Source organism: Caloenas nicobarica, chromosome 1 (assembly GCF_036013445.1).
Source record: "Caloenas nicobarica isolate bCalNic1 chromosome 1, bCalNic1.hap1, whole genome shotgun sequence".
NCBI lineage: Eukaryota > Metazoa > Chordata > Aves > Columbiformes > Columbidae > Caloenas > Caloenas nicobarica.
In genome coordinates, this window is record NC_088245.1 from 14877616 (window position 1) to 14896467 (window position 18852).

Below are 18852 nucleotides of genomic sequence, written 5' to 3' on the forward strand. Positions count from 1 at the left end.
AAATCCTAACGTCTTAGAAAAGCATGCTTTTCTTTTTTCATTTGCGAAATGTTTTGACAGCAAGGATCTGTTTGATGTTGAATTGAAGCGAGTGCTTTGTAGCGTCCTGGCTGGGGACTTGCTTCTGTTAAAGCTCCTCCCTTTCTTCTGCCAGTCATAAACCAGCCTGGCATTTAAAGTTTTTGACTTTGGCTAATGTGCATTTTATTAAAATTCTTTCATCTAAAACATGGCAGTAGTAGAAATAAGTGTCTGGCTGTAGAACTGTTTCTTAAAAATAGATAAAGTTGTAGAACTGGAAGGCCTTTAATCCCACTTAAAGGCACAACTGAATGTCAGAATAGTTGCCATTTTGTTGCAGTATGGAAAAATAGCTGACATGCTTTTTCTTCATGCAGGGATATGACAGAGCATCGATACTAGCACTGAATTCTTTCAGAAATTCCAACCTGACAGAAATGGGCCTGCAAGAAATAAAGACTATTGGATATTCCAGCCCAAGGAACAGGACTGATGTCACACGGCAGTGCACTGGAGAAATGGAATCTGTGTCAGACCTCCAGCTGGGACTCGAAGTAATTGAGCAAAGTGCACTGCATAAAAACCTGGAAGCCCCAACACATGATAGGACTGATTCAAACAGCCAATTAGAAACTGCTCATTGTGGACGGGGCACAATTTATTCTTCCTGGGTAAAAAGTCCCGACAGGACAGGTGTAAATTTCTCAATGAATTCTAATTTGAGGGACTTGACCCCTTCACATCAGTTGGAGGTAGGAGGTGGATTCAGAATAAGCGAGTCAAAGTGCCTGATTCAAGACGATGCTAGAGGCATGTTCATGGAAGCATCTGTTTTTTGTACTTCAGAAGATGGAATTGCATCTGGCTTTGGAAGGACTGTCAATAACGACAACTTGATGGATGGAAATTGCACACCCCAGAATCCTCCACAAAAGAAAAAGGTTATAATTTTAAGAATCATTTGGTCTATCTCATATAGTCTGCTAATGATATTTCTATAACAGAAAAATCAGAATATAATAAAAACCAACCAGATGGCTCGTCTTTAGATACTACCATGTAGGAGACATTATTCAGGGGAAATAGTGAAGATCAAAGAGTAAAGTTGCGTACACCAGTTAGTGAATTTATTTTTTCCAAGTAACAGAAACAAATTCTCTTTCGTTTCATATGAGTCTTAAATGAATTGCTCAATAAATAATTGCTTTTCAGGTTTGAAAATGGTTGCTTATGCCACCACGCATTACAATATTCTATTATACAGAATATATAGTAGCATCATAGAGAAGATACAGTGAACATTATGAATTACTGCAAGAAATTGTGCTAACAGATTGATGATACTGAGACTTTAAAGTTCCAATTTTTATATACTTAAGGTGCCTTGTTTTGACTGTTAGAACTGCAAAGAAATCCGTAGTCCCAAGAAATCTTTTTCTTGGCTTAATTTCTTTTTTATAAAATACTGTGTTTGAAAAATAAGCACAATCTAAATTTGCTACTCTGGTGAAACAGTTCTTGTAGGTAAGTTGTGTGGTCATGGCCAACTCAAACCAAAATTGAAAGTTACCTGTGCCACTGTCTTTGGCTGCACTTCACTGTCAGGTTCGACTCTTTTGCTCCTCACAGAAAGGGTGACAGACGCAGAAGGCAACAGTTTCGGATCCATCGACTTGCCAGTTCTGTCTCATAACAAATGGTAGCAATCTTTCTTGGTTGGAAGATGTGATTTATTTTCTTTATGGAAGTAACGATCAGGGGGGTAGGGCATATTCTGTGCATGTACCTGTGTGCACAATAGGGGTTTGGTTTTTCGGCTCCATCGCACCCCCCTGTACATGCAGCCTCCTGTGTGCTCTGGAGCATCCTGCCAGGAGCACTCGTGGTTCTTCCTTCCAAAGTTCAGACTTCAAACTGAGACGTAACTAAGCAAGATAGTAGGAGCTCTGTTCTCACCTCTCTTTTCTTACCTGGTCCTCACCCTGGGAATTTTATAGATCCCACACATGTTGTTGTAGCACTGCTGTTTCGGCACAGCCAGAAAGAAAACAAAAAAACGCTCCCCAAAAAAACAACCAAATTAAAAACCATAAAGGAAGCCAAAATGTGTATAGCTTCACATTTTTTGTTGCCTGAAAGTTACGTTAATTTATGTTCTAATCGCAGAAAAGTCAGAGAAAATTGTGTCTATTCCCCTGAAAGAATGGGGTTTAGGCTTTTCCAGGACATAAAAAATGCAACTTTTTACAGTGTGAAAAAGGGGCTGGGGAAGTCTCGCCTAAGGAAAAGGTGAGAATTCGGGAATTTTGTAGGAGAATAATAGAAGCTTTTCCTTAGGATCACAGAAGACATGGATGCCCTTATACAGTTGTTAAAGGCAGGGTTTTTGTCATATTTCAAAATTTCTGTGGCCATTTACTCTTCTGTTTTGTCTCAGCATTGTACAAGTTCATCCCATTTCAATATGGTCCTGTATGTAGTGGCCGCACTGCATAGATTTAATCTGTTCTTAATCCTTAAGCTTTCTTTAAAGCAATATTATTCAAGGGATCTCATGTGGAAATAAATTGTTTCAAAGCAAGATCAGTTCTTAAACAAAACTCCATTTTATAAAAAATCTGATTCAGTTCTTAACCTAAACTTTATTTTATGAAAATTCAAATACTTTTAACTGTTCTTACCCTGATATAGAAATGAGGCTTTAATGGATAGAACTGTTTGAAAACAGACACAAAACCTGTTAGGACTGTAAGCAGAGCAGACTGCCTTGTTTTTTCTCTCTGTAGAAGTGGGTGTCAGCTTGTATTGAGGACTAAGGCAGTTAAACAAGAATTTTTTTCATTATTGAACTATTGTTTCTTGGTTTGGATGCTACATGGGTCAGAGTGGGTTGCTGATAACTAGGAGAAAAGATACAAAGACATTAAATGTCATTTGCACCAAATCAGTTTCCTTACTGAATAAAGTAGGTCTGAAAGTAAATATTTTCAGCTTTCTGCTTCAAATCTTGAAGGATGTGTAGTGAAAACATTCAATAACTTATTTTTCTCACTGAAGCTAACTTACTAACATTTAAGCTGTTTTCTATGGAAGCTTCTGTGTACTGATTTATATGGATATACATATATATACACATATGTATATAAAATAGATACCACTTTTCCCTTCATGTGTCATCATTTTTGCTAATGAACTTTACTTGGAGTTTAGCATTAAAATATATTCTTAATCAGTCTCTTAGAGTGAAGACACAAATTCAAATAAACTGGGAAAAGAAAGTTAAATTGCAAATTCTATATGGTAAGAAAAATGTATGAAGAACTTAGAGAATCCTTTGATTCACGCAGTAGAGTGAAGCAGAAGCGCAGTTGTTTTTTCTTATGAGGGCGTCAGACTGAGAGCAGGATGCGACAACTCGTGAAATGAGCTGTACTGCATTAGTGCGCTCTTACTAATGCTGCAGTTCCGGGAAAAACTGCCCTGTCTTGTAGCATCAGCCAGCAGTGTGACTTCAGCAGCCAACCTCTTGCTGACCTGCATCATCCTCTGCTTCTTCCGCGAGGCACAATGCGCACTCCTTCTCTTGGCGGGACCTTTTCCTTACATCACCCTCAGCGTCATTAGTTGCTTAGTACTCTGTAAATTCACTGCAGATACGGTGAAATATCTTCAATTAATCTATCCCTGTTTTCTTTTAGAAGCAGGTGAATTGTGTGTCGTACTGAAAGAATACATTTAATCAGAAGTGTCAGGAAACAGGTAAACTTCCCTTCTAATGTTTGGCTTTGTTTTTGTTTTGGTTTGGTTTTTTTTCTCCACAGGTATCCTTATTAGAATACCGTAAGAGACAACGAGAAGCTAGAAAAAGTGGCTCAAAGACAGAAAACTTCCCCCTGGTCACTGTATCTCCTCACGCTGCTGGTGGAGGAAATACAAGTAATAACAATGGTGCTAACGATGGGTTTAACAACAGCGGTGAGAATGGGGAACAAACAGAGAACGCTGCAAGCCTCCCTGTACCACTGCCAACTGCTGCTTATAGTGCAGCTCCAGAAGACACTGGCAACAACTGTGCAATGAAGGAATCTTCCAGTGAGAAGAATGAACCAGAAGTTCAGTGGTAAGCTGTGAAACTAGAGGACTGATGTGCTGAGGAATTATTTATTTAATTTTAAGTCTTTTCTATTTGAAATCTAGTTTTCATTGATAGGAGTGCAGATTACTGCTTGGAAAGTTCAGCTTAGCAAAGGGTCATCTTACCTCATTCCTCATAAAGCTAGCAGAAAACTCAAAGATTAGAATTCTGAGAAGTTACCCATGAGATACTGTTTAACTTATTTTCATTCGGGTTTGCTTTTTTATTTTCTAAGAGTAAAATAGGCATTGGTTTGAGCAAGACAAGTTGCCTATTTCTGTAGATTATAACATTGCATAGGTAAGTACAGTTGTCCCTCTGTAGCAAACGGCATTGGTGGGCAGGCGTGCTCCTTGCACCATGGCACGAGTTGGGCCATCTGTGCCCACGCAGGTGTGGGGCGGAGGGAGCAGCAGGAGGATGGGGAGGGTGCTGTGGCAGCCAAGATTGGAGTCCAGTTCTCAGTGTGACCATGGCTCTGCACTCGGCTCCTTTGATCTCCACTGCTTTGAGCACTGAGGAGAATATTTTTCATCTTTAAACTTTTCCAAGCATACTGTAGGGGAGAGGGCTTGAACGGGAGAACAATCTGTATTGATTAGCAAAAGCTTCTAGAAGACTTTAGGAAGTCTGTTCTTCAGCAACTTGCTGGAATGCGCTTGTGGTGTTTGCTGTTAAGGCTTAAGCGCGATGTGCAGGGCTGCATGCAGGCTGCTGAACGGGTCCTTCTGCTCAGGTAGAGATACTTGCATCGTTGTTTATGATCGTTAAATGGTTCCCCTGTGGACAGAACACATGCTCTGTTGGATGCCATACAAGATACTCCCAACAACCAAAAAACCTGGGAAGAGATAGCGTGAAGTGGGATAAGATAGAATGGCTTCAGTCTGCGTAATCGTCGCACAGCATTTTCCAGTACATTTTTGGTAGCTGTCTCCAAATTGTTAATTAGCACAAAATAAACCTGCAGATGATCTTTGTGCTGTGGTGAAGGCCTAGTGGTGTTTGGGTTGAACGTGGGCTGAGGAGCTGAACATCCTTCTGCTCAGATGCTCCAGCTATTCTAGAATAGAAGGATTTCGTAGAGCCAGTTGAAGGGAGAACGTAAGTGCAGTCTTCAGAATTTCACGGAAAAGGGGCTGTAAGTTTACTATGCAGAAACTAGTGTACTATATTGTAAGCGAAGAATGTGGAAAACAGACCAAACAAGGAAGAATTTATTAGTAAGTTTTTGCAGAAATCCTGCAGAAAGCACCAAAATTTATTTTAGTACAACAGTATTGTAAAGTAATGCTGTATGTTCTTGCCTGAAGGAAAAATTGGGTTTTGTAGAGTGCTGTCAGTTCCATTCTTCTTGATCAGATTGTGATTGTCAGATATAATTGATTATAAAAGACAAGATTGGTCTGTCATTTCATACCCACTATCTGGCAAGTTAAATGTAGAAGCCTAAACAGAGATATATTTCTAGTTGTGGAGTATTTACGATTGTGGATCCACTATTAAAGAGTAATTTTTTTTTTTTTTTTTAAAAAAAAGAAACTATTTCTAGCTTTGGAAAAAGAGTTTTCTACAAATGGAGACTATGAAGCTGTACCTGCAACCTTTATTTTTTCAAGTGTAGTTTTTGACTTGTCAGTTGTTTAGAAAAATTAAAAACCCCACAGATACACAGATGTTGTTTCCCTATTAAGAGGAGTTGTTAATTCTTCAGTGTAACAAGGCTGCAGGAAATCAGTATATCTAAAGCAGGAGAAAACAGACACAAAATAACAAATGGCATTCCTTATGTATAGCCAGTTATTTGGCTCTCGCGTGCAATCAACATTGTCAGCTTTCTCTGACCCAGTGTTTGCACATACATTTCCTAAATTGGGTCAGTGGGAGTACATCCTCTTACATGTGAAACGTGCTGCTCTCTTCCAGGACTGCATCAACCTCTGTGGAACAAGTGAGAGAACGAAGTTACCAGCGAGCTTTACTTCTCAGTGATCATAGGAAAGACAAGGACAGTGGTGAGTTGCTTTGTCACGTGGAAGGCAGATACATCTAACCAGTTGCCCCATGGCAGTCTGTAATCGTTCTAATACTGTGTTTGGGTCTGCTTCATCTGTAGGGGGAGAGTCACCCTGTAGCCCATGCTCACCGTCTCATGTTCAGTCTCCACCTTCATCTCATTCAAATCTCATTTCCCAGTTGCAGCTTAAGGTCCCTTCTTTCACTGAATTTATGGAAGGTCAGTAAGCAGATGACCTCATATGACACTTGTCATATTGAATAGTCGCTTACAACAACTTTAATGGCTCTTTATAAAGTGCTTAGTGACCTCTGCAAGACTTGATTTTCCCACTTTTATATTTCTCTCTGCTTTATGTCTATAGAGCCTGATCCTGAAAATCCAGAGCCTACTTCTGAGTGTCCGTCCCCAGATAGTTCACAAAAGACTTGCAAGAGTCCTTCAAAAGCAAGCAAGGTAACGCGCAGTGTATGCAGGCGCGTGTGGATTCGTGCGCATTGTAGAATATGCATAGGAGTATGTATGTACATCTCTGATTTATCTAAAAAAGTGTTGATCTCACGATTTACTTCTTAGATAAACATCTGTGTACATAACCTTTCTGTGCAATAAATTATCATAGGTAAACATTTGTGAGAATATTTGTGGTAGTCCATACATGCTAAAAAAGTTGCTTTATGTTCTGTTCTTTCAGTAGCTATACCTGTTTACATATGATCTTGCATTCGGTAGACACAGAAGAGATTGTATCAGTGGATTCACTATCACTGCAGTTCTGCCAGTTGCATGCTGAAGAACAGGCAGGCGGAACTGACAGTAGTAATGTGATCTACGTACTTCTGAACAGGAGTTTGCTCTTGCCGTGTCAGGGCTTGGCCCTGTTGGTCAGGCACTGATACGGAGAAGGATGATAAGTAGCTGCCTCTACAGTATTAAATGAAGTAATTCAGGTTGTAATGTTTAGTACGCTTGCTTGCACACTATGCCAGTTTAAAAGTGTTAAATCACTCTAAAAATGGCTTTATTTTTGTAAATGGTCTTGTCTGGAATTATTTCTTTTAGACCTAGAAATCCAAAACTTGAACAGATTCTGACTTGGACCTGATGGGTCATATTTCTGTTACTGCTTTAAAATACGCTTGCTAGTCTTTGACTCTCAAGAATGATCGATGTGTACTTGCTAAAAATAGTGTCTTGGCAAACGTGGGCTTTGTACTTTCTCTCGTTTTCTTACACCAAATATATCTCCTGTGCCTCAACACTTCTTTTCACCATCGGCAGAGAGAATAATATTCTGAGGAGTTCTTTTCAGCTTAGTGCACACGTAGTCTGATATTGAATGTTTTGCACTGACTTGCTTTCTTTTCCTTCTAGCCCTCTTCACCAAGTCCTGTAGTTTCAACACAGTCACTTGGGAAAACACCCACAAAACCAGATTCGCACTGGGAAACTGCAGCTAATGCACCTGAGGCTGAATGTGCGAATCATCCAAAATCTGAGCTGCAACAAAAACAGCTGACAAGTAACGTCCAAGCACTTTCAAAAAATCACCCATCTCAGTCGCATCTGCGCAGTTCTGCTGAGCAACTTTCACACTCACAGAAGTTGCCTTCTGCACCTTTGAAGCTGCATTGCCCCCCTTCTCCTCACATAGAAAATACTCCCAAGCCTTCGACCCCTCACGCACCCGTGCAGCACGGTTACCTTTCACCAAAGCCTCCCTCGCAGCAGCTGGGATCTCCCTACAGACCTCATCACCCGCAGTCACCTCAAGTCGCAACGCCCCAGAGGGAAACACACCGAAACTTCTATCCGGCAGCACCGGCCCTTCAGCCCAGTAACCAGCAGCAGGCGAGCGGACCCCACTTTACTCAGACGTCTTCAGGACAATCTTCAGCTTCTTACAGCCAGTTTAACCAACAAAATTTGAACAGCAGTGCCCCACCTCCCCCGCCCCCTCCACCTCCTTCTTCTACTTACTATCAAAACCAGCAGCCCTCCGGAAACTTTCAGAGTTACACTCAGCTGAAGGGCAGCATCCCCCAGCAGACTGTGTTTTCATCTGGACCAAATCAAGCACTTCCCGGCACTGCGGGTCAGCAAACGGTGCCGGGACACCATGTAACCGCGGGGCATTTTTTGCCCTCTCAGAACCCCAGTATTCATCACCAGGCGTCGGCGTCTGCTGCTCCACCTCCTCCTCCACCACCACCTGCTCCGGGACCTCACCTTGTACAGCAGCAAAGTACTCATCAGCAGCACTGTGTAGCACACGTTGTCGGTCCAGTTCACGCCGTGGCTGTAGCTCCTGGATCGCACATTCATTCTCAAGCTGCTGGTCACCATTTGCCACCACCGCCACCACCACCAGGTCCTCTCCCCCACCACCAACCTCCCCATCCTTCAACTGGACACCAAGGTTTGCAAGCACAACACCAGCATGTTGTAAACTCTGCACCTCCCCCCCCTCCGCCCCCACCCTCCAACGTTATAGGCTCGGGGCATCACCCAGCATCAGCACAAGGGTTACACCACCCGTCTCATCAAGGACCCCCCCACTTTCCTTCAAATGCTCACACAAGCGTCTCCTCCTACTCCTCACAAGCCCCCCACCATACAACATTAGGACCTGGGCCTCAACATCAGCCTGCTGGAACAGGACCTCATTGCCCGCTCCCTGGTCAGGGTCCTCACATCCAACCTCAAGGACCAAACAGCATCGCCACCCCCACGGCTTCGGGGTTCTGCCCGCACCCCGGCGCTGTCTCCCTGCCCCACGCCGTGCAGGGGCCGCAGCAGGCGTCCCCTGTGCCGGGACAGATCCCCATTCACAGAGCACAGGTGCCGCCCACTTTTCAGAACAATTACCATGGGTCAGGGTGGCATTGACATGGATCCCTTTAATTCTCAACATTTTTAAAGTGTTCTGTAATATAAACTGTGTATATTTCATATGTACCTATTCCAGGTACTTTTTAAAGCTTGTACATGATACTTTGTATAAAAGCAAACACCAGTGCTCTTTCATTGTATTCTTTCCATTTTTTGCTTTTTAAAATTCCTGAAAATGTGCTGTTAAGCCAGTATTCGGTATTTCTTTTTATTTTGTAAGTGAACATTCCAGCTGTTTTTTCTGGCAGTAGGTTTGATGCTGCATAATCTTTAAAATTTTATTGTTGCAGTTAAATTCATTTAGTGAATGTTTTCTATATTACTTTTATACATGTGTAATTAAATAAGTACAACACAGGCTAAGTGATGGCACTAACAATTTTTTTTCCCATTTTCTTCTGTCAACAGTTCTTTGTGTGCATAGAGATAGAAAACAATGCAATACAAATTTTTTATAGTTTTGGTGTGGACATGGCTTTTTGTTTCATCAGTTATTTGCAGAAAATGTAATTTAATGTATAGACTGTTTCTAATGTCTCTGACGAGTGCTGTAAATATTGTATTTCTTTTGCTTGTAAAATTGCTTAAAGCTGCTTTCATTTGATATAGTATTGTATATAATAAGTCTCTTTTGCAAAAAAAAAAAGGAAAGTGTGATCTTTGTGAAAGTAGTACAGTATATGATCTTTAATTTTTTTTTTTTAATATACTGTCACATTGCAGCACTGGTTGGGCATTTTAATTCATGTTAATAAATCACAATTATGTCAGTTTTAACTGCTTGTCCTGAAAGGGTGGTGTGTGTTCAGGGAGGTGGCCTCACATCTGTAAAACAAACACCCCCTTGCAGTCACTGTGAGGCTGTTCCCTGCCCTGCTGCTCCAGCTGTGGCTTTGCTGCTGTAGCATGGACAGAGGTGGAACGGGCTGTGCGCGGGGGGTTGTGTCCCCTGGTGAGTCTGGAGGGGAGGAGAAATCGCTCCAAACACAGCAGGGGCTGTTTGTACTGACACCAGTACCACCTGCAGACTGCACCACAGTCCTGTTTTCCTCCTCTTGTGGGTGCAGTTTCTGGGGACTGAGGCCTTGTCAGACTTCCTAGAAAGTTTAGTAACACTCCACTGCATTAGTAGCACAGTCATCACTGCCCACCCTACCCTTCAGATTCCCTCCTCAAAGGAGAGCTGAGTGGTGCTCGAGGGGGGTAGCAGTATTTTTGCTCTAAGGAAGTGGAGCACAGCAGTGCTGGTGCTGTTACTCAGTAACTGGTGTGTGACAAGGTCTGTGCATGTCAGCAGTGATCGCACAGTTCTGCTCACACAACAGGACTGTTCTCCATAGCTCAGCCTCAGAACCAGAGAAGAAAACCTGACAGGACAGGATGGGAAGTGGCTGTTCTACCCACTGGAAAAAAAAAAAAAAAGCATTAATTGTTTTTAATAGAAAAAAATCTGGGCTACTTTAAATTGTGATTTGCCTCAAACTACTGAAAAATTTTGTTGGTAAAAACCAATACACTAGAAATACTTCCCTGAACAACTGCTGGCTGTGCAAAACACTGACCATGTTTGCATGAGCAGGAGTAGCACATGGTTAAACCATCAACAACAGAAAAAAAACCCACCCCATGCTGTTCTACTGAAAACATCTGCATCATCCTCTATGGCCCACAGCTCAAAGCTGGGTGTCCTGACCCTCCTCCCTGTCAGTCATTCCATCACCTCATACATAAGTCAGGTACAGACTGGGCAGGACTTACAGAAGCACAAGGAGCTGACCCTGGGCTGCAGAACAGGACACAATGTGGGGTTCTCCAAGGTGTCTTGTGCTGCCCTGGCCAAGCAAAAGGCAGAGGTTGCTCACCTTGGCTTGCAGTTGCCACTTCATTCACCTGCTTGTATTTTCTGTGCGTTCAAGAACAAGCTGCCATGACGCGGCCCTACCAGCGCCCAGCCCAGCTATGAAGCCAAACATCATTTTTACCTCTAGCTCTGGATTCCACTGTAGCATCGTCCTTCTCACCACTGTTGTCCTCATGGCTATGAAAAGTTCCACGGTGAGGTGCCCGGGCGGCAGAGGCTGAAGGCACGTGGTCCCGACCCACGTACACGTGTCGCACTTGGCAGGGGCTTTGCAGGTTTTTTTGGGGGATGAGGGGCTGCACCAGCATTGCTTGTTTACAGCAGTTAAACACGTTCTATGCAACACTCTTTTTCAGGTTTGGTTTGGTGGTGGTTTTTTTTGGTCACGTTTCACCTCACAACCACTTAAACATAGCCCCTCATGATGCTCCGATTTACGGCAGGTGACGTATGTTACACATTAACACAGAAAGCTGCTTTTCACATTTTCCTCCCACCCCCCCCCGCCCCGCAGTGACACAGACCTCTAGCACACTAACGGCTGGAGTCACAGCCAGCACAGAGTCCAATGACCAGCAACACTGTCTGAAAAAACAAAACACTTTAATTAGACAACTGCAAGCACCTCAAACAACTGGTTATTGTTACAGCATGGGGCTACCGGCTCACAATCTAGTTATTGCAAAGGCATGTGAATAAATTTCATATGGACAAAGTCAAGAAAAAGTGGCACCGTCGTTACACAAAGATCAGAAGTAAGCTTACATTCATCCCACTGACTTCTAAAAGAGGCCAAACCGCACCTCCATACTGTACATTCTAAAATCTGTATTGCCTATAAGCTTCAGCCTATGCAGCTTTTTTTTTTCCTAGGAAACACGTAATTGTTGCGTGCAGCTTACACTGGGTAACTGTATGTCTAGTTATGGGAAAAAAATAAAGCTAGTGCAATTTGGTTTAGAAACATGTAAAGCTATGAATGGAATGAGCATGATCTTGCTTCTTGGATTATTTTACTCACTGCACTGTAAATATTTGCAGCTATATCCTTCCTTAACTGATTCCAAGCGCACACTTTTATTATAAAAGAGCAGTAATTCTACACAGAGAGTGGTTCTCATGCTTGACTTTTAATTTTTTTTTTTCCTTAAGGTATAGTACAACTTACAGTGCTTATAAAAAGGCAACATCATATGGTACCATGTCTTCACTATCACATTGTAAGGGAGATTGCTATTTTTCTTTTCTTAAAAGCACTTAAAATAGGCAAAAGTTCTAAAAGGGAGTGCTAAATGATAATGCATACTTTATTAGAAAGAAGTCTAGCCTTCCTTTAAAGTGCCATTTGGGGAATGAAATCCTGTAAACCAGAGCCACTTTGTTTAAAATCCAATGAACGGGAACTGCTACAGAATAGAAATTTTACACAATTCCTTAAAGCAGTTTAAAGTCCACTACATGCAATTGGTTTGCTATAAAGCTCTCTAAAACTTAGTCGCTTTACTCTGAAATTGAGTCCCCAGTCCCATATTTAAATGGAAATAAACATTTACAGGGTGCATTTACATACACTATAATACAAGAATGATGTCCCTTTGCCAGAAGATAAAATTGTACAATTCCTCGCCATAACTCAGTTCTGACTTGATAAATTTCTTACGCTCGTAAATTATATAATATGCATCAGCTAAAATACTTTTTTTCATAAATAGTTACAAAACTTGCCAAAACACATGGGGGGAAGTTTCCTCTTTTCAAAAATCCGACATCTGAATGCCACACAACACAAGAAACAATGCTTAAAGACACCGTAAGTGTTTTCTGAAGAAAGTGGGTGAGTAAACTACTAGCTGAAGACAAAAAGACTACCCTTCCCCAAGAACACAGTGCACAAAAAGCAAAATGTCAAACAGTACCTCAAGCAAAACAAAGGTCTGAGGATTGAAGCCAGCTCACGTGTGATCCTGCTAAAGAATTTGTGACAGTCACCATTTAGGTCCGACACACCGGAAAGTGGTTGCTGGCTTTTTTTTTTTTTTTAAAACAGCTGGGAGATTCTGCTAAAAATTGAGCCACGGATGCCGAAGGCATTCTCCAGCTGAAGCACGTTTTTCTGGGACCATTTCTAGCATGGGGATCAGGAAATCTGTAAACTGTGCGGCGTCTTCAGGAGGCCAACCATACTTCTCCACAAGCACATCAAAAAGACTCCAAGGTTTCAGCTTGGTAATGTGTCGGAGTTCTCCTGCAAACAGAAATATTACTGGCATTAGAAAAATACCTCGTTATCCCTGTTAACGACTAATCTCTGTTTTTTCTCCCACTCTGCTTTCACAGCACCTTGGCCATGCTGAGAATCATTACTTAGGAAGGGCAGCACTTCGCAAGCTTGCTTGAGGTCCTCGCAGGAGCTGAGTATGTCCGATGTCAAAACCAAGAGGTCATTCCCACAGCAAATGGCATTTTACACCTGGGCTCCGCCATACGCACCATCTGGGATTTCTCCCGCTGGCTTCGCTCGGTCTCCCGCACACAAGGTCACTCATTCACACACATGCTCATGCCGTGGCAAAGAACACCGTGGGCCTTTCCTTCTGTCAGCCAGCGAACCCAAATCTTACAAACCCCGCTCCAATCCTGAGATGGAGGCCTCAGCAACGCAGGAGAGCGGCGTTCACTGCCAAGCGCACCGAGCAGAGGTTTGGCACTTGGCAGTTTGCTCCACCGCCCAGCCAGCCTCGGTCCGAGTCCCTCCTGAGGAGGAGGCGCCACCGCCGCCCACGGCTCCTTCAGCCCCACCAGCACGAGCAGTGGCAGCAGCTGCAGGATTTGAGTTCCATCAGAGGGGACATGCGGCCAACTCGGCAACGTGTTTCAGACCAAAACGAATGCAGGAAGCAAGAACCCTTCCGCCATTCGAACCAGCAGTATTATCCAGGTCTGTCCACAGGTCATTCGGCAAGATGGGGAAGACTCTTCTGGCTGCTCCCTGCTCCTCCACTGCCATCTCCCTTCCTCCCGGGCATTAATCCGAGCCAGTCAGTCCCCATGTGACACTACAGAACCCGCTTCGGAGACCCCTGTGGTGATTCCGTGACGTGCCCTGAACTGCTGAGGAGGGTGACGGGTTCTCACCCAACGCTGGAAGCTGAACACGACCCACCCGCAGCCTGACAAGCACACTACGCCATCCGCTATGGGGACACGCAGGCCATACTACTTTTAAGTGAAGTGGTTTTGCAACTTTATTGTTGTCCCCGGCTATAATCTACTGCCCATAAATCAACATCAGATGTCAGCTCGCAGGTCTGAGTTTCTGTACATCCCTGTGGCTACAGAAGTTCCAGGGCAGGAGAAGAAACCCCTGTCTTCAGACTGTCCCAGAGAGCCGGAGCACTTGAATGCAACAGATTAAACCCGCCACAGGCCCAGCAGGACACGGTTCTGCTACCTTAGGCCACGGCAGAAGGTTCTAGGCAGGATGCAACATGACAAAGCAGCTCTCTGGGTGCTGCTATAAAGACCCCAGAAGAGCAAGTGTGTAAATGGTTGATCACCTGCAGGAGACCTGCTGATGACAGAAAGTGAAGATGTGCTGCCCACCGCTGGCCCTGTGTCCTCTTTCAATCCCACGGGGCAGGAGGGGTGCGGACAAAGAGGACCGTGTCTCCCGCTGGTTCATGTCTGTCATTTACAGCACAAGCGTGTCCATGTCCCAGCAGAACCCGCCAGTCATACACCACAACGCTGCCTTCGTCCCAGACCGACCCGCGGTGTGAATTCGGAGGAGTGCATCCACTTCAGGCGCACTCTCAGCCCCTCAAAATCTTTGTGCAACTCTGAAATTTAAATGCTGAAAATCTTAACCCTTTTGAAGGTTTCAAGAAGCGTGTACTGGTGACTACTAACGAGAACAGGGAGTAAACTTTCTAATAAGAACGCATAAACTTAAGTATTGCCAAAAAGTGACAGAAAATAGTGATTTGTTATGGACTACAAGCAAAAAATGGCTACAAAAAATCATCAGGTTGTGTCCACAGCTCCTGCAGCTTACAGCATTCATTGCAAGGGTTGCCATAGTTATTTACCAAACTAGACTAACTTTGGGGGAGTGCGTGTGCACGCACTGTCTTCATCTTTGTATTCAACTTATATAGTTTTAGTTTCCTCCCTCAGGCTGTATAAAGTAAGATTGCAAGATGAGCCTCCTGGTGTCACTGTGGAAGGCAAGTTCATAGTGTCTGAATACTCTTCTTATTTTGTGAAGTGCAGGTTGACTTCGAAATACCCAAGCTAAGCCCAGCACACCCTGCACAACACAATATTCTGGAGTTTCTTTCTGCTGAGGAACAAACTATTTTAGCAGTATGGGCTGAATCCTGCCACAAGAAATTCTGTGAAGATTGTAAAGGCGTTTAAGAAGATGGAATATAGTAAAAATTATCTGTGTGGGGGCCAAGAATTAAACTAGTGCATCCGTTTTCAATAAAGATCGTGATGCTGACCATGGAATCAAAATAGGGCAAGTAAAATGCAATAAAAACAACCGAGGTGGCCAAGAAACTCAAAGATTTTATTTTAATGTGGTGGGTCCATCACATTTCCATCCTAAAGCTCCGGGGAAGGCCACCTTAAATAGAGGTGTCTGGTAAAACGTATTTTCATCTGATCTCAAGTGCTCAGGCCACTCAGATGAGGACCAAACGCAGTGGCTCGCTGGCCGGGGTGCAGTCGGTCACCCCCTGCCAGCCCACCAGACACAAACCCTCCTGAGGCACCAGAGAGGCTGGCGGTGCTGGGCTGGCCAAGGACACCAATACCTGGCGCACAATTCAGTGAAAAAGTCTTTAAAAAGTGAGCAGAAAACTCAACAGCTCCATTTTTCCTCCACAAAGCATTTCAGTTCTCCTGACTTGAGACAGTAGTATGACTGGTATGATCTGAAAACGCAGCTTGGGCTGTTACTCCTTTGTCCTGCATTTGACATTTTCTGTTTTCAGTAAAACAGGTGGGATCTGGTACACTCTAGGATTGCACAGCAAACTTGCAGTTATGTTTTGTGTGGTGGGTAAAGCGAGTCTTTTAAAGTGCTTAAATCCTGCCCAGAGCGCCAGCAGATGGTGCCTCTGAGGAAGTCACTGAAGTCCCCAGGGGACAACAGTGACACTTTGCAGTGCAAGATGTCCATGGAGGCAAGTGAAACCACCCCCTTTGTGTACCACAAACACCGCTGTCATCATGGACATTTTAAGGTTCTACGGAGTCACTGGAAAACGTCAACCCCTCTGGTATAAAGTGACAAATAGGAATGTGAGATACAGCACCTTAAGGGGGGCCTGGCTCGGCAGGTCTTTGTATTTCAGTACCTGCCCCTGAGAGCGGCCGCAGACAGGGCGGGTAGGGAGGGCTGGGAGCCTTTCTGCAGGCTCTGCCCCTCACTCCAGCAGCTGCAGCCCCTGTCACGGAGTCATAGAATGGTTTGGGTTGGAAGGGACCTTAAAGCTCATCTAGTCCAACCCCCTGCCATGGGCAGGGACACCTTCCACTAGACCAGGTTGCTCACAGCCCTGTCCGGCCTGGCCCTGAACACTGCCAGGGATGGGGCAGCCACAGCTTCTCTGGGCAGCCTGTGCCAGTGCATCACCACCTCATGGGGAAGAATTTCTTCCTTACATCTAATCCAAATCTACCCTCTTTCAGTTTAAAGCCATTCCCCCTTGTCCTATCACTACATGCCCCTGTAAAAAGTCCCTCTCCAGCTTTCCTGTAGGTCCCCTTTAGGCACTGGAAGGTGCTGTAAGGCCTTCCTGTAGCCTTCTCCAGGCTGAACAACCCCAGCTCTCTCAGCCTGTCTTCATAGGAGAGCTGTTCCAGCCCTCTGATCGTTCTTGTGGCCTCCTCTGGACTTGCTCCAACAGGTCCATGTCCCTCCTGTGTTGGAGGCCCCAGAGCTGGGTGCAGGACTCCAGGTGGGGTCTCACCAGAGCAGAGTAGAGGGGGAGAATCAACTCTTTCAACCTGCTGGACACACTTCTTCTGGTGCAGCCCAGGACATGGTTGGTTTGCTGGGCTGCAAGTGCACACTGCCAGGTCACACTGAGCTTCTCATCAATCAATATCCCCACATCCTTCTCTTCATGGCTGCTCTCAACCCATCCTCTGCCCAGCCTGTATTCGTTCCTGGGATTGCCCCAACCCAAAACCATACCTGGGCAGGTACCTCCTGCCCAGCCCTTTTACTGCCTTGTATCCTTGCGGGCTCTCGGCTCTGAGTTCATTCACCTCACGTAACCTGAGGTGGGTTTTGTGCTGCTGACAGGGCCTGTCTCTATGATCCCGTGCCCGCGGGCTCCAGCAGCTCACTGCCTGCGGGGGGGGGAAGCGCTTATTTTAAAGTCACCCCATGCAAGTTCCACCGCGTGTCCCCCGGCTCCCATACAGTGGGTGCTGATGCACAATAGCTCTGTTTTCAGCTTATCCACCACCTTCCCGTTTTGTTAACCTTTATTATTCCTCCAGAAACCTTCTCCCCTCCACAACAAAAAGCCCCAGCGACTAGTTAGACTCCCCCAAACGCCAGCTGCTCCACCTCGCTGATCCTCACTGGTGCCCTCCTTCCCGCAGAGGTTCCTGCTGTACCAGAGACACCCACACGTGGAACGGGCAGGTCTAATACAACAAGAGGAAGAATCACTGCACTGCCTCCTGCCCTGTGACCCTGCAGCTCAGCCCCCGCTGCCCCACGTGCCCGATGCGGCTGGTGGGCGCTGGCGACAAGCTGCACGCTCCGGCACGGGGAGCCAGGGCTCCGGGAGCCACCGCGCTGCCCTGCAGGAACGCACGCTCGCCAGCTGTGGTCAGCATCCCCAGATGTTCTCCCATCGCGTGATGGGGTGCTCCTGACATACCCTGTCCCTCGATACAACACAGTGCTGTCTCGTGCACTGAGGGGACAAAAAACACTTGAAGCATCACCACATTCCCTCACATGTCAAAAACCCGTCTTAAAGAGCGGGCTGAGCAAAGACAAAGTACAAAAGACAGAACCGTCAGGCCCAGTGCGTTTGCTCAGGGTAATTACTTTCTTGTAGCAACTGGCTGTAAGAGGAGTTGCATTTCTGTATAACGCCAAACGCAGCTAAGCCATCGTCTCTGGTTGCGGTGCCAGGCATGACGGTAACAAGCCGGCGCGGTGCACAGCGGAGCAGCGTGCTCCGTCGCAGCCGTCCTTCCTGCATCCTCTCTCTGCAGGGAGGTTACGGGAGCGTGAGCACTGACTGCACCCATCACCCAGGTACTCCCTCCCCACCTCCGTTATTCTTTAGCAGTAGCACCTGCTAGACCACCATATATGATCAAAAGCAGTTGACAGATGATTTTCCATCACCTTACAAGCTACACATCACTTGGTTCCTTATACTTACAGGAACACTGGACAACAGATAGACACAGACATACGTTAGAATCCACACATTGTTGAGTACATCCCAAAATGAATTTTACATGGAATATTGAAATGAATACTGCAAATTGTGGCTTTTCTCAGAAAACCAAGTTTACACCAAAATTCTTCTTTAGTACAAGCTCTCCATTTAAACGGATATATTTCTTCAGTACCCATAAAAGAACATATTCTCCTTTTGGATAGTATTATGCTTTAAATTAGTGTTGCATAAATACCGTTACCTTTTTTGGTGAAAAACTCCTTGGAATATTTCCCCAACATAGCGTATTTTCGAGGGATTTTTCCCAGCAGTTCAATGATCAATGCTATGTGGTCTGCATTGGAGAACATTGCCAGCAAAACAGAAACATACAACAGTTTAATCAGTACATTGCATGCACACACTAACACTGGCCCGGTACAGACAGAAATAGATTGATCTTGGTAAAAAAAAAAGATGTGCAAGCGGCTTGGTGGCTAAT

At 44.7% G+C, this 18852-nt stretch overlaps 2 protein-coding genes across 9 annotated transcripts in view; one reads left to right on the forward strand and one right to left on the reverse strand.

Annotated features, from left to right (window-relative positions):
- KMT2E (lysine methyltransferase 2E (inactive)) overlaps window positions 1–9817 on the forward strand; it is a 63309-nt gene extending 53492 nt beyond the window's left edge. For 4 of the 5 annotated variants that reach the window (XM_065658683.1, XM_065658681.1, XM_065658680.1 and 1 more), the window contains 6 exons: window positions 399–962; window positions 3843–4141; window positions 6083–6171; window positions 6273–6392; window positions 6538–6629; window positions 7548–9817. In XM_065658683.1, the coding sequence (XP_065514755.1) occupies window positions 399–962; window positions 3843–4141; window positions 6083–6171; window positions 6273–6392; window positions 6538–6629; window positions 7548–9062 (2679 nt within the window). In that variant the 3' untranslated portion in view covers window positions 9063–9817. The remainder of the gene's footprint in view (window positions 1–398; window positions 963–3842; window positions 4142–6082; window positions 6172–6272; window positions 6393–6537; window positions 6630–7547) is intronic. The other variant, XM_065658684.1, reaches the window with a different exon arrangement.
- A 1716-nt stretch (window positions 9818–11533) lies between these two features.
- Window positions 11534–18852, reverse strand: part of SRPK2 (SRSF protein kinase 2) — a 143633-nt gene continuing 136314 nt past the window's right edge. For 3 of the 4 annotated variants that reach the window (XM_065658689.1, XM_065658685.1, XM_065658686.1), the window contains 2 exons: window positions 18613–18705; window positions 11534–13171 (listed from right to left, as the gene is read on the reverse strand). In XM_065658689.1, coding sequence (XP_065514761.1) covers window positions 12987–13171; window positions 18613–18705 — 278 coding nt within the window. In that variant the 3' untranslated portion in view covers window positions 11534–12986. The remainder of the gene's footprint in view (window positions 13172–18612; window positions 18706–18852) is intronic. The other variant, XM_065658687.1, reaches the window with a different exon arrangement.